The 16043-nt window shown below is 42.6% G+C and overlaps 1 protein-coding gene across 1 annotated transcript in view; it reads left to right on the plus strand.

Moving 5' to 3' along the window:
- dlc1 (DLC1 Rho GTPase activating protein) overlaps nucleotides 1–16043 on the plus strand; it is an 80215-nt gene that overhangs the window by 50529 nt on the left and 13643 nt on the right. Inside the window, exons 6-8 of the mRNA XM_080519949.1 lie at nucleotides 12880–12951; nucleotides 14576–14657; nucleotides 15723–15786. Coding sequence (XP_080376075.1) covers nucleotides 12880–12951; nucleotides 14576–14657; nucleotides 15723–15786 — 218 coding nt within the window. The remainder of the gene's footprint in view (nucleotides 1–12879; nucleotides 12952–14575; nucleotides 14658–15722; nucleotides 15787–16043) is intronic.

Below are 16043 nucleotides of genomic sequence, written 5' to 3' on the forward strand. Positions count from 1 at the left end.
AGTAGACATGTAAAATAACTATTTTACCAGCTTTATTGGACACATTCAAACTATTTGATTTAATACAGGTGCATTATTATTATTATTATTGTTAATTTTACCCTTGCTTTTCAGTTTAGCTTTTTTTCCTGGACCTTTTCTAAATTGCTCCTCGTTTCACTCTTCCTCTGCCGCTCGTCTCTCACTCTAAAGCAAACCATCACTAATCTGCTCTCTGCAGGCATGACTAATAAGAAGAATATGAGCAATAATCTGCAGCTTTGTACATGTTTGTGTGTGTTCCTTTTTTCAATCTTCTGTATAACTGTTAGAACAAAGGAGAGCTGTTGATCAGCGTGAGCGTGACTTCTATTAATGAAATGAGGGACTTGTTCCTAGGTTCTCAAAACATTCAACATTTAAATAAGGTTTCCACTAGACATCTTATTCCAGATGGTAGCACTGAGAGCTTTTTGTTTTCTGATTTTTTAAAAACATTTTATGACACTTATTTGACATTAAAAGCCACTATTATTATCATGTTCAGTTTTTATTGGGTACACTCTGTGCCTCTCTATGGGGGACTTTTTGACTAATAGAGCATACACTAATGTGTAGACAAAATCACAGTGAGGTACATGTCCTTGTACATGTGGGCATTTACGTATATGTACGTGCGTGTGTGTAGTATTAGTTACACACTGTTTTCTTTAGCATTTACACATTAGTGTTGGCCAGTAATTTGCTCCATTATCTGAAACCCATGTTTGACTTGAAGCCACATGTGGAAGAGCTTTAGAGGGAAACGGTGATTTAACTACTTTAAGATGTCAGTGGTGCCCAAAGGACAGAATTTACACACAGTTGAGTTGAAAGGAAACATGGTTTCAGCAAACTGAGGGCACTTAAATAGACTGTTGGACTTTTGAAAAGTAGGTACATTTTGAATGAAGGAATTTGGTGTCTGCTCTTTTGATTGGTTTGATACATTGGGTTTCATCTGGGCTGAAATGAGATGAAACTGAGGTCGACATAAATTGGCCGCCGTTTGGAGAGACACATTTTCTACTTTCACCTCCTGGCTTGAGAAACATGACCTGAGTTTTCTCCTTGTTCATTTTCAGCCCCATTTTCAGGCCTTCTTGGTTCAGTTGGTGTGGCATTTCTGAGGTATACTGAGATGTCACTCACAAGTATGGTGTCGTCTGCAAAACGTGGATGGCTCAAGTATTCTCCATCTATGACAATTACTTGGTTGTCCCAGTCTCAGTTCCTGAATATACCTTCCAAATCGAGTTGTGAACAGTTTCGGTGAGATGGTGTCACATTGTCTGACTCCTCTTCCGATTTGGAATTCCGCCGATGTTCAGTGTAACTTAATTGATGATGTACTATTGCTGTACAATCTTTTGAGCTCAAACAAGAATCGATGTTCAATCATAGTTCACAGCTGATATTTGAATCCACTCAGTCATTACACAGTGAATTGATGCTTTTGTGCAGTGTAACCCAATCAAACTCATTAGGAGAGCTCAGAATAAGTGTAAATATTGTACATTCAGTACAATTTTACTTGTGCTTCTTACACTCTATGTGCTTGCATTTATTAACTTGTATACTAACTGTGACTATAAAGACACGTGTGTTCATTGCACAGTATGTACTACAATATCAAATTCCTAATCTGTAAAGAGATGCTTGGCAATAAAAACCCACATTGGATTGTGATTTTGCAAACAATGAATGTGCCACCAGTTTTTATTTGCTTTGAAAATATGTGTACGTGTGGATGCATGCAAGAGGAAGTGCAGACAAAACCACAAAGACTGCCACTTAAAAGCCCATTATTCCTGCACAGCTTGGATCATCAGCCCACTCTCAAAGTTAAATTGTCTGGTTTTCAGTTTTTCACGAATATTGAGTAAATGAAATACAATCTTACTGCTTTGGTGAAGTCAACCTTCACCTGATAAAGTCAATCTGATGTGTGAGTTATTGTTTTTTTTTTTTTTATGTTCACACCCTCAGGCTGAGAAATACTCTGTCCAACATCGAGCCATTGTTTGTGTGAGTGTGTGTGTCAGCCTCCCGCCTCCATTGTGATCATGGTCAGTCCATCAAAGCCCAGAGAGGGTATTGGCGAGGTATTCGGTCCACTGTCTGCCTCACACTTCCTTTGTTTGTGTGTGTGTTTGTATGAGTTCTGCTCCAAGCTGCTGTCTCCTTGCACTTCCTCCTGGCCATTGTGTCTCTGGGAGCAGCATATGCTCGCTCGCTCTCTCTGTCTCTCCCCTTCTTCTCTCTCTCTCTCTCTCTCTCTCTCTCTCTCTCTCTGTGTAATCACTGTCTTATTGGGCTGATCTCCAAGACTATGGATGAACTATTTCTGGAGATTCCTGTTATGAAAAGATTATCCATCACCCCACCTCCACCCTACGTCTGTCTGCTTCTTTCACACACACACACACACACACACACACACACACACACACACACACACACACACACACACACACACACACACACACACACACACACACACACACACACACACACACACACACACACACACACACACACACACACACACACCAGTTAACCTTGTTATCTTAACCTTCATCAGTGGCTGGCAGAGGACACACACTTGTCACTGGAGGCGTTATGATTTCAAGGTTACTCACAGTTGCATAGCTCAAAAGTGGTGCTACACTTCAACATTGCCAATAAGTATTTAGGAAAATGACAAAGTAGAAGAGAAAATAGTACAGAAACTCTGTTTTAATGCTTTATATCCCACACATGGGTCAATAAAATGTATCTTTATGGCTGCATTATCTGTATTTTAGCTGGTAAAGATCAGTGAGAGTAAATTGGCCATTTTTACTTATTTAGTACAAAAGTACTGCTATGACCTCTGCAGACCAGGATTTGGTTATCTCTGTTGGGAGACTTTGTTGACGTGGCCCCGGGTGTTTGTGCGTGTGTTGGATGGACACATCCGTTCCCTGACCCTCACTTGGCCCCACCGTGTGGGGTTAGAAATAGCAGAAGAGATCATAAGCCCCAAGGTTAGCCCACAAGTGGAGGTGGATGTTTCACTTATGCCCTGCATATTTTTCTCAGATTGGGTGTTTATGTTCTCTATTTTCATTCCTACCATCATCGTATCTTTTTTTCTGTACCTGCCTTTATTATGATAAACTTTTAAAGGTTATTCTTGGGTTTTCACCTCATTTTTGTTGTGTTTTGTCTTCCAGCCTCTCCCTGTCTCAGGGTCAGAGGTGACACTGTAAACTTTACAACCTACAACAGTAGCTTCACCAAACACTCAAGCACCAACAAGTTGAAAGATGTTTCATAAGAAACTCTAAAGTCTGTGCTTTGTTTTTGCACCTGGACCTTTTTGTATCGACACAGAAGTAATATTTTACACTCATGAGAGACAGGAGTAAAATGTATTATGAAACAGGAGATAATCCGTAGACACTTCCATGCCTTCAGGTACGTTTCTTTATTTTCATTCCTTTCTGAGCAACAGTGTCATGTAATGCTGGATATAATCCATTGTGTCTGGCTGCTGAAACACCAATGCATCTCTTCATTTCCTTTATTTGGTCCAAAGCCCTTATTATAGTTGTGCTTATTTGATCTGCATCTGAATCATAAGCCAAACAAGTATTTGTCTCTGCTGAGCTTTTGATGAATGAAAATTGTAGACACTCCAAAGAGAGACACTCATTTGCCCCTGAGCAACTGGCAGCAGCGGCAGACTGCAGCTCTTCTAATCTTTCACACGTTACCACACACATTCATCAACAGTCACTGCCATTATTGCATATTTATCACCACAAAACAAGTTGGGAGGGTGACCCCACCCCCCACTCAGGTTTTTGACCCGTCTTGGTGTAGTGTAACTTTCTGCTGGAGTTTGTGGCACAGCCTCTGGGTGGTCGGGTTTTGCGGCTGGGGGATTTGGCCTTGTTTGGTAATCTCCCTTCATCTCTTCTTCCTCCCTTTGCGTTCCCTCTCTCCCTCTCTCTATCATTCCCCAATCTCTCTCACTATTTTCCTCTCACACACACCAACAGTCTATAATTATCTTTCCTCTGCATTTCACGTTACAGGTAGAAATCACAGGAGATTTTCTTCAGTTGATGATCTCATACAGATTTTCCATTGAAGAATTTTATTTGATACCTGTGGCACAACATCGTGCTCGTCGGACTCCGTATTTGTTATACTTGTGATGTCGAAGGCCTTGACCCTCAGGTTTTTAGTGATAAAAAATGTGTGTAATGCAAAGGACTGAAAAAGACTGGATTTGTAGTTACTTCAGTTCAAATTTGACATTGGTCTTAATTGTGACTTGTTTTTTTAAAGTTAGCCCATGCTTGTATCTTTACAGTTGTTTTGCTAGTGATCAGTTCATTGTTTGGGCTTTTCACCAAACTTATATGTAGGAATTCATGTTACCACAAACGAACATATTTTTTGCTCTTCAATCACAAAATTATCATAACTAAATTTGATCCTTATTATAGACATGCCACCAACAACAGTTTATATTGTGTACTTACTACAAATGGACAGCTCCAATGTTTGTGTACATGATATTCTATAGGTTGTCAGTCCATAATTCAGTTTTTTTAAAGGTGTATTATTATTATTGTTATTGTTATTATTGTACTTATTATTATGTATTAATAATAATACGAATAATAAATTGTTATTATTATTATTATTATTAATAATAATAATAACAATAATAATAATAATAATAATAATCTCTACAGACCACATTTATTTATTTATTATTCTATTTTAACAATTCTTTGCCTGAGAGCATTTCTGAGCGAATTTGCCTGTTCTCCCTGCACATGGGTTTTCTTTGTGTTAGCAAGTTTTCTCTCATAGTCCAAAAACATGTGCTTGACTTTGATATGTGACTCAGATTTGCCTCACTTGTGTGAGTGTGTGTAATTATCTGTCTCCTAGTGTTTACCCTGCTGACAGGCCAAGGGGAAACTCTGCTTTCACGCACAGTCACCTGGGATCAGCTGCAGCACCCTGTGATCCTGAGTTACAATAGGTGGCATAGAAGATTAGATCGCACGATTGAAAAACACTATTAAAGGCAATTTTGTTGGGTTTTACTATTTGGGATTTCTGGGACTCAAAACACAAGTTATGAGCTGTTTTCAGTAGTGGACTCTTAAAACATGTCACCAATTCAAAATGTATAAGCAATGTGTGCATTTTTGTGGCAACTAATCATTTTCACATGTTTTATAGAGTGGCTGAAGTCAAACACGTGATTTAAATTTCCTTTGAAAAGTGAATGTTTTCATTTCTGGGACTGAGATGTGTAGGTTAATGAAGGTTTTCAACAAAATGATCCTCAGATTATTCAATAAATATCTTTTTTTTGACATAATGGGTATGTTTTTGATAGCCTGGAGCCTCTGGTATACTGTCTTTAATAGCTGGCAGACTCTCCTCAGGGTGAATCACTTGTGACTCCACTGTCAGCTGGGACCGGAGCAGCAGCCAGCAGCAGACTGCATACTCCGCCAGGATTTTCTGCATCATCCTTTCCCCCGTCTCACTGCCCAAATGTTGGAGTGCGCCACTTTTCTCTGCCACATGGTGACTCGTCTAGCTCTCCCATTTTCTGTGCCCTGTAGTGTTGCCATGGTAATAACACTGCTCTGACTGACGTCCTAGAGGAGATCTTGGACAACTTTGGATGAAACGTCCGGAAAGATGAGGATATGGGTGCTGATGGGGATAAGACGTGAACAATAAGTCCATGGAAGTGGCCAAGCAGACTCACCCCTGCCCTGCCGCCAGGACTTCGCGTGTTTGTGGCTGCAGTGGTCTTGAGCGTGATGTACGTGCGCCAGGCGCCCAGTGGACGTGAGACGGACAGAGGCGTGACCATGGGGCCTACCTGCGACAGTCGTCATTTTTCACGGCACCACTTGCGCTTTTCGGACTTTAATCTCGCGTCACAATAGAGCGTCTCACAGTTGTCGCCGCTGGTTTCTAATGATATGCAAAACACGGTACCAGCCCTGCGAGTTAAGTGCTCCCTAACAGGGGACTGGCGCAGTGGGGGGTATCCCCGAGAACAAAGGCGATCACTTTTAATAGAGTTGTGTTCGTAAAATAGTAATTTCAAGTACAGATCGGCGACATGTTGTAGCTGAAGATGTTACAATCAGGTTTTATATACCGCGCGCAAGTGCGCTTTGGCACGTAAATACCCCCCCAAAAGCTAACAAACAAAAACTTCTCACCTTTAGATTATGAACTGCTGAGGGTGATTTTTTTTTTTTTTTTTTTTTTAACTTTTTCTTTTTTCCTGAGCGTACGTGTGCGCCTCTGGCTCCTTATCAGATGGGGAGCAGTGGTGCGGCTGAGGGGTGGAGCCAGGGGCAGACGAGTTGCCCATTCCTAAAGCTTGAATCACTCAGTTCTCCATTCACATTCCTGCTCGGGACTCATCATTCAGCCGCTCGCCGTGTCTGGAGGGACTTCAAATCCCGGAGTCCTCTTTAGTCGCAGCTGAAGAATTAATCGAAACGATGGATCTGTTGTCTTGCGCAAGACTTAGAGGACACTTACAGCCGGCTGTGTAGTTTTTTTTTTTTTTTTTTTTCAGAGTTTTTCTTTTCCAGTGGATTTATCATGCGGACTTCGTCCTGAACTGGAGCGGAGCTGACCGGACAGTCGCAGCCTGACCAGACTTTTGGTTTTATGGTGGTCGCTAACTTACAAACATGATATTAACACGTAAGTCAATTGTGCTTAAGTGTCTGGACAATATATATGTATTGGGGTTTTTTTTGTTTTTTTTTCTGTACATATGAAAGTGCTTTCATACATCCAATTGGTTTCCTGTGCGTCCAAGTGATACAACGTTCACTGTTTAGGGTAAGTTTATTACATCGTGATTATTTCACGACCTCTATTTGATTTGAAGGTGCTTAGCAGGGCTTTTCTCCTGAAGTTAGACATAACTTGAAGTCGTCTTGGAGTCACACCGCTGCGGGCTGTCAGATAAGAAACCCGCCGCCTGTCGCCTGACTGCGTCCCCACTCACTGAATCACCCCGGGTTCTGTTTACTGATAACTCAAGTTACATCTTTTGGGGGTTTCCTTCTCATGTAAACGTAATCTTCAATCAGAACACTGCATTATTATTATTTTTATTATTATTTATTTTTTACGCAGGGAGCCCGGGGAGGTTTCGAAGCAGACCGAGCGCACACAACTTGCCGGGTTCTGCCCAGATTAAAACTAAAAGTTTGAAGCGAGTTGGGAAACAGGGTCGCGAACAGGAATGTTCGGCTTAAATCGACTTCAGTGTGTTTGGAGATTATCCGATGGTATAGTACCAGTCCGCGACACATCTGCCATCTCTGCGCCTCCGGTTAGTTCAACTTCCTGCGCCTTTTGCCGCCTGGCTGTCGACCTTTTGCAAACATGAGGGGGGATTCGGAGGACGTGTTGCGGCAGAATGAAGTCATGTCTTCAGTTTTGGTTTTGGAGGCTGAGTTTGATGCGTGAGCTTCAGCCGCTTTGTCTCAACCGTTTTTGATCGTTTGTTCCAGCACATGGTTCCTTATCAGCCACCTCAGGTCTGGAGCTGATACGAGCAGCACGGTGAGATTCAGTTGAGCCATAAAGCAGATGCACAGATCCATGGACGTGCTTAAAGACACCCCCACACACACACACTCAGGAAAGATGATACAAAATCAATGGAGACTATTTACACACTAGAGACCTGACAATTGTAAGACCCACACACACACACTCCCTATACACATACTTACTCCCTCATGTATTACCATGGTATTGTGATGAAGGAATAATCCTCCCATGATAATATAAGGAACTCACTTTTTTCTTATGCTCTATGTTTTATCATTTCTATTGTGTTTGTGATGGTTTGGCAGTTTGTTGAGTGTTTGGAGCCATTCTGTGAGAAGAGCAACTGGAGGAAACATATTTCATCTCCACTCTTTGTGAAACAGGAAGTGAACTGAGGCCTTATCTGAAAGATTTACATCCAGCAATTTTCTTTTGTGTGTGGGTGTGTGTCCTGTAAGAAGACACACACATGTTCATTTTCACTCTCACCTTCCCGGTACTGGAGGTACTGGCCTATCTCGGGATAGGTTAATAGATCTTTGTCAGAGTGGGGGTTTGTGGAGGGGGCAGGGGTCCTGGCAGGTAAGCTGTCATCTGGCTGTAGAAAGCTTCTCAGGGTCTTTCAATGTGCCTGGTCACCTGATCCAGGCCAAGAGCCCTCCGTGTGAGCATAAATCTGTCATCGTGGGTGCACAGGGGCCTTTGGGGTTAGCGCTGCGGTGATCCATCTGGACCAGCGATGTGTTTGCATGTGTGTGTGTGTCGGTGGACTCATGCCTACGCCAGCTGGTAGCAGATAACGGGTAAGGACCCTGTAGTAACTTCATTATTCTTTTGTGAGTGTGCGTGTGTGTCAACAAGGCATGGCTTGAGGCTGGCCAGATGGTGATATTCCTGGCACCATATCACTTCGCTAACAGCCAGACTTTCTCAGTGAAGCGCAGCTGTCATGGCAGGGCAGTCACAAAACATGATACCCATCAGGGATTAACAAAAAAAAATCTGTTATCGCCCATCTTTGCATTCCAGCAGTGGCGCACAGGAGATATTCTGCATTTGTCACACTGAAAAAGCTGTTGTTCAACATTTTTTCCGAGTTATTCCATACCCACATAAGGTTAGGATTAAATTTAGGCTGTTCACATAAGACTTTGAATCACATATAAAGATATTGTGCAAGTTCATGAACACATCGGGGGTTTGTCCTTGTCACTGCCGAGGTGAAGGACACAGACCGGCAGCATTCAGGCTCCTGGGTTTGCTTGTTGTAGATTGCTGCTGAAGACACTCAGTCTGGCCTGGTTTATCACAACAACTGTCTGGACCCACTTTGCAGCTCCTCCAGAACGACCCACTCAGACCAGGAGCTGATAAGAACCTTGTGACTGCCTTTTGGGTTCTTTTACAGTTAGCACTTGGAGACCCAGCAATGATGGGGGCAATTCCAGATAAGCTGCCTCAGTTCACAACAGTTTGCTTGTGAGGCATTCTTCACAATCTGCCAACTTCAAAGACCCAGAGTCAAAGATATCTGTATGCAGACTCTTGACCTCCAGTTTGCTACAGCAGAGCAGCCTTTGAGGTGGGGAGCTGCATCCTTTGTTTGCTAGCTGCCGAGAAACTCCCACTGGAGTTGAGCATTCAGGCTCGGCCCTGGCCAGACCCCTCTGACTCCTGCGATGTAAGGAAGCCGTGGCCGGCAATTGTGAGAATTTCCTGCCACCGGAAGGGAGAGGAGAGAAGTGGCAAGTAGAGTTGAAAAAAAAAAAAAAAAAAAAAAAAGCAAAGACAGCGCAGGAGAGGAGGGTGAGAGCAGGCCAAAGGAAAGAAAAGAAAATACCATGATGGATAATTTTAGAAGTTGGGACCAGCAGTGGATGAAGTTTTATTTTGACTCACTGTTCACAGTTTGTGAATTGGCCATATATTAGCAGGGGAAAAAACAACTATATAAATAGCAAAAAGGGTGTGTGTGTGTGTGTGTGTGTGTGTGTGTGTGTGTGTGTGTGTGTGTGTGTGTGTGTGTGTGTGTGTGTGTGTGTGTGTGTGTGTGTGTGTGTGTGTGTGTGTGTGTGTGTGTGTGTGTGTGTGTGTGTGTGTGTGTGTGTGTGTGTGTGTCTTTTTTTCCTTCACAGACACAATGTTTTTGTGTCTTTGGATGGATTGAGATCAACCAGAGATACTGTGACACAAAACTTTTTTCTTTCATACGAGTTTTATTACTTCTTGCTCGCAGAGCAATATGCTTTGTGTACATGTTCATGTAACTGTTCCATATTGTTAATGTTGTCCTGATGAGATCCATTCAGTTAGTCACATACCCACTGCCTCCATCCCACAGGCGGATTTGAGACATCCAGCGTGGCTCCGTCAGCACCACCACAACAGCTCTAGTCTGTTTTAAACTCATGAATCCCCCCCAAGTGCTTGTTTATCTTTTTGTCTGTGGCCATGTCAGCCATACATTAACCAGCTCATGGTTTGGCTTAAGTTCTGGCAGGGCATGTATTTTCTGTCCGTTTGTTGACTTGACCTGACTTGGCTCTGCATTCCTTATCTCACCTGTACTTGAGCCAACTCGGCACATGCTGGGCCAGTCCTGTAATCGTCAGTCATTATTGAGGTGAGGAAAGTCACTTCTTTAACTAAGGTTGCCACAGCGATCGACTATTGTTGCCACTCCTTTTAAATTCTAAGCATGTGGTGTAATATATTGGTCCAGGGTGGCTTTGTAGCTGTCTTTAACCATGCGGACGTTTGGTAAGTACACACAATCACCGGAGCCCATGTTTGTCTTGGCTGCCTCCCCATCCATTATCTGGCCAGGAACAAATGAAGGCAGGGCCCAACAGCCAAGTGGTCGGTGGCCACTGCAGCGCCGCTCAGCTCTCTTCCTGTGACGGAAGCAGGAAGGGGAAGTGAGGTCGTTCTTTGGCAAGGGTTCGGGAACTGGGGTCGACAGTGAATGAAGAAAAAAAATGAAATACACCTTTGAATCTAATACCATGGATGCAAACAGAGATTGGCAGGGGAGTTGTTGGATGAAGTTTTTATGATCAAAGTGCTGGGATTTTCTTGTAAATTCCTTTAATGTATTTGTTGAGACTTTTTTTTAATTATTATTATTTTAATTCCAGATGAAAATGATTGTGTGAGCTTCTCTATTGTTGGGTTGTTTGTGTCAGATGCCCCTGTCCACTTCCTGCTGCCAAACAAAAGGCCGAAAAATATATTTGCCTCACCCTGCGAGTGAATGTGGACACAATGTGGTGCCCTGACAAATATTATTCAGTTTGAGCCATCTGCGTGGTGAATCTTGTTGTCATTATTTTGTTTCCTCTGCACACAAAGTTCACAATATGTCACTGTTCAAGAGATTTGACACACATTCTAACCCAATGGGGTGTGTCACTGGAAAGCCCTCCACCAAAGGCACTTATTGGATCCCTCGGCTCTTTGCTGGCCTTTGGGGGTGGAAAGCTAAGCATGTGTTTGTATGTCTGATTTGCATTTCAATAGCTGTACTGTCTTCTGAGTGGTTTGTCTTTAAACATGAGGTTGGTCTTCGCAAACCAATAGATTTTCTTGGGCAGGCACCGATGCTCACAAAAGCACAAGAATACGTAGACCCTTCTAGGACTCACTCTCAAAAATCTTACTTTAATTCCCCCTTGGTTTCTCCTTTACACTCATTTCACTAGATTCCAAAAATAGGGGACTAAACTCACTCATTACACTCACTCAATAAATTCCAGAAATGTGTCGTTTTTACATCCATGGGAAAGACTAAGATTATTTGGTGAAATAATATGAAGCATTGTTTATGCCGTGCTTGACACTTCTCCGCATGGTGCTGTCATCAGGCTGCTTCGTGAGATGTTGACCCCTGCAGATTGGTCTGGGGAGGAACTGTTGTTGTCATGCTGTTTCTTGTTGGCTGGGCTGTTGGCCTACTCAGCTTATAGGTGGTATGTAAGTACAGGTATATTATTTAGCCGTCTCCTTTTAACCTCTGTCTGCCTGATAGTAAGGACACAGCACCGCTCTGCTGTACTTGAAAGTGACACAGTTTACTGTGTTTTGACATAATTGACTAAAAACGTATCTCTCTATTATCCTCAAAGATTAAGACTCTTTTTGGATGAAGGCTGATCTCTTTTCATGGTTCTGAGCTTGCAGACAATAACTGTTTGGGTAATTTAGCTTTGCAATGAGGTGAGGCTGCTTATCTATGATTTGGAGACAAAAAAGAAATATATGAAACGTGTCATCTCTTCTCTAGTGGTTTGCATGTAATGCGCAATTTGGCCTCCGCATTTAACATGAAATCATATGATTAAAAAGTAGAAATCATAACGTTGGCTTGAAATAGAAAGTTCCGCCCGCCTACTCGTGATTTAAGATGTCACCCACAATTTTTGAATTTCACATTTCTGTTCGCAGTCATTGTATTGTCACTTTCATCCAGTCTACCAGTGTGTCTTCCTGCCTTTGTCCCGCTGGTTGTGTTTACAAGTGTTTCTCAAGGTTGTGCTACATTTGTACTCGCTGTCATTCCACTACAGAGGACATTGTAAAGTCAGCTCTTTTGAGGCCTTGAGACGTGTTTCTGTCTCCTCTCTTCAAACAACCGGCTGCAGGGGGAAACAGGGAGTGGGCAACCATTTGGCATATGTCATCTAAAAGCCTTTCGCAGATAATTGGGAGACTGCCCCGTGACTCCGCTGACACAATGTTGAACCTTAACTTAAGCCATAGCACTTAGCATTACTAGTCCAAATGTCACACCTCCTTTTAAAAGTGACTTATTGTGGTGGACCGTGTTGGTGACATGTTGGATGGGGATGTGACCAACAAAGAATGATGCACCACTTGACTGAGGAGTTGTGGTGGTATACACATGGAGTGATTTACTGTGATTTGCACAAATGATGCTTTGAGCTCTAGCTTTTGAAGCATTTGAAAGTAGAGTAACTGCGAGACGGCTCATAAAGTCAAGGAGTTCACATTTGATAAGCAGGGAGCAGCGGAGGAGTTTTAAGTTCCAGGAGTTTCTGTCCTAAAAGACATTTTGGCTTAAATTATGTTTCAATCCCCCTTTTATTTCTCTTCACGGGGATGGTATGACAAACCGTTGCTGTACCTCGTTTACTCAAATTGTTTTTACATTTTACTGATTTGAAGAGTCTTCCACAATCTCTAACCATTGTTTGTGTTGTTCTTAACTTTCTCCTTTTGTAGAGATTGAAGCCAAAGAGGCTTGTACCTGGCTCCGGGCTGCGGGGTTCCCACAGTATGCCCAGCTATACGAAGGTAAAGGAAAACTCCATTTCATCATTCAAAAAAAAAAAGTTACATGAGATTTGTTTGTGAAAACGTACTGAACAAATTACATTGTGTTTTGTTTTGTTTTTATTTTTTAATCCAAGTTTTAAGTTGTTCATACCACAGTTGGTCTTCTGACATGAAAACAAATTGAGGTCAGGAATTAGTTCATATGATCAAACAAATGTAAAGCAGATGAATCCAGAACTTGTCTCTTGGTGTTAGTGAGACTCTGTGTGAATAAACTGTACTGTATTCATTCCCTCACTCTGTTATTTTGTCAGGCACACAAAGCACCAACATGCACACTTGTGCCTGTGCATGCATACACACCACACACTGCAAAACATTCCTGACAAGTAAGCAGATGTGGGTTTTTTTTTTTTCTCTTTGCATTTTTCCATTTGCCATACACACCTCATACATCCTCCTAAAACAGTAATTATGTAATGAATGTCTTTGTGAGACCAAGTCTAACTTATTGATGAATTCAAACCACTGTTTTCACTCTGAAGGGGCACACAAAGTGACAAATGTTTAAGCAGAGAGAATGCTTTGTGTGACTCTTGAGTTTTAAATACACACACGCACCAGAATACATGACGCATTCTTCACACTCCACGCAGCTACTCTTAACTGCGGCATGTCGTGGGCATACCAGTTGCCTTTATGTAATTACAGCACGATGACAGCAGGACCAAGCTGCCATTGTCAACAGGTTTTTTGCTTGTTTCCACTTAACTGTGAAAGGTTTCCTATAGAAATGGAAGAACCATTGTGTTTCTGCACAGGTGATGAGATCTTTTATCCAGAGATGAACAGCAACACAAAAGCGCAAACCACACTCAATCGATGTGCCGATTTTAGAGCACTGACCGTTGTGTGCGCAAGCATCTCTACAACACGAGATGCTGCTCTGATGCATGACGCTTTTTCCCCCCTCCCATTTATCCATAACTGGAGCATCTCTATTGTCTTCGCTATCAGGACTATTGCCCCACTAAAGATTACTAGACTGATAGACATGCAGTACTGTAGGTTAAAGGTGCTACCTTTGCATGAATAGCATTTTCTTATCATCATCAGCCCTGAGGAGTAAGACGCAAGACTCCTCTCCGGGCTTGGTCACACATTCCAGAATAAAACATCTTAGCGTCGCTCCATCCTTCAGTGACTGACATTCCTGCCAGAGTGAGGCATATAAATGGGCATTATGTTTAAAGGCCCAATAACCATGTGTCCTTACCAGTGCAATGAGTGGGCGAATGAGTGATCCTGTTGTTGAGGGAGGCCAGAAAGAATGAACAAGAAGCAGAGAAGGAAGCAGGACCTCCGAGCAGCAGTGGAGTACCTATTGTCATTCTTCAATCAATCCCCTGTTTTCGCCCTCTGTGCTCTACATCCCCCCTGCCTGTCAGCTCTGAAAGCTGCAGCTGTGTTTGTTTGGTCGGCTAAGACGCTACTTCCTCTTTTAGCTTTTCATCGCAGCTGTATGGGGGGAGAAGTGTTTGAGTGGATGTGTGTGTTTGGGGCTCGGGTTGGTATCTAGAGTTTTATCTGAGCAGGGAGATGTCCATACTAACTCTGTTTCTCTCTCTTTCGCTCTCTTTAGATGCACAGTTTCCCATCGACATTTCTTCAGTCACAAAAGATCATGATTTCCTCGATCGGGATGCCATTGAGGCTCTCTGCAGGTGGGATAACAAGTCATTCTCAACCTTCAGTCTTTCATTTGATGCTATCCGGCATTCTTCTTGTCTGTACTATCGCTTGTTTTTTTTGTTTTTTTTGTTTTTTTTTAAATGAATCCATGTGGGCATGACTTCAAAGAAGGGCATGCTTTAAGAAGTTTTAGATGAGATAAGCACCTTGGAGACATGCATTGTACCTCTCTGCATCTGCCTTCATCTTTATTTTCCTCTTTCTGTGAGGCTGATAGTGTTTGCTGTGGTCATTAGAGACTCTTGTGTCCTTCTATCACGTATCTCATGCTGAACTTTCACGACTGAAGACTAAAGTCACGCAATGCTCTTTGAATGGTGCATTTATTCCTGCTTTATTCAACTTGATTGGCAGCCTTCGTAAATGAAAGCCAAATTGTTTCAAAGCTTTGTTTTCATTAACCGAGATTAACTTTCCTTGTGTTGTGGGGAACAGTGAGTTTGCAAAATTGTTGGTGGAGTGCAGTGTTAATTCGCATATGACAAGTAGGATAACGCGTCTTTAATGGACTCTGCCTCTTCATCAAATTCAGGCTTAGTAATAAACTACAGCAGGTGTTCTCCATACATCTGGAAGCTATCAGCTCGGTGTCTGCTTTTGGCAGCCTTCTTCCCCTTCCCCACTGCCCCCAACTATCTTTCACTTCCCATTGCTCCATCTCTCCATTGTTACACGATATCCTCTTAAAGCTCTCCAGAGGCTGGACCCCACCACCACCACCTTCTCCAATTCTCCAGGTGGCTGAGGGGATAAGCTTTCTGTCACCTCCCAGTGTTTTAGTCACTACTCCAGCAGATTTAATTCTCTTTCCTCTCTCCTCTACTGTCTCCTTCACATTTTCTTCCCGCTCATGTAGGGATTATCCTTCAGCAGCTCATTAGCCAGGTTGGGTGCATCCCATTTTTGTGTCTTAAAGTGTATCTTTCCAGTACACATTCTGGTCATTATAAGAAGGTATTTCTTTTTTGGCAAACATGAGCTTAAGAGAAGCCTGTTTATTTTAATTGTAACCATTTTATTTATATTTGTGTCTGCAGGAGACTGAACACGCTCAACAAGTGTGCTCTAATGAGACTGGAGATTTCACCGCTGAGAAAAAGAGTAAGCGCAAACACACCTGAATTATCCTCCTTATAAACAAAGCTTCTTTGCACAGTTCCTCACCCACAATTGCATTTCCTCAACCCAACTGTCAGTTCACCGGTGGCCACAGGGCGAAGCTGTGTTTTCTCTCATCTCGTTTAATGAGAAGGCACCTGTCGAGTTTATTCCTATATCAAGTAGTGTGTGAGGACCCTCAGGGAAGGGAGGGCAGGGCAGCTTTAATGTCTAAATGAAGGGGTTGAATTCACTAGGGG

Source organism: Blennius ocellaris (assembly GCF_963422515.1).
Source record: "Blennius ocellaris genome assembly, chromosome: 3".
Classification (NCBI taxonomy): Eukaryota; Metazoa; Chordata; class Actinopteri; order Blenniiformes; family Blenniidae; genus Blennius; species Blennius ocellaris.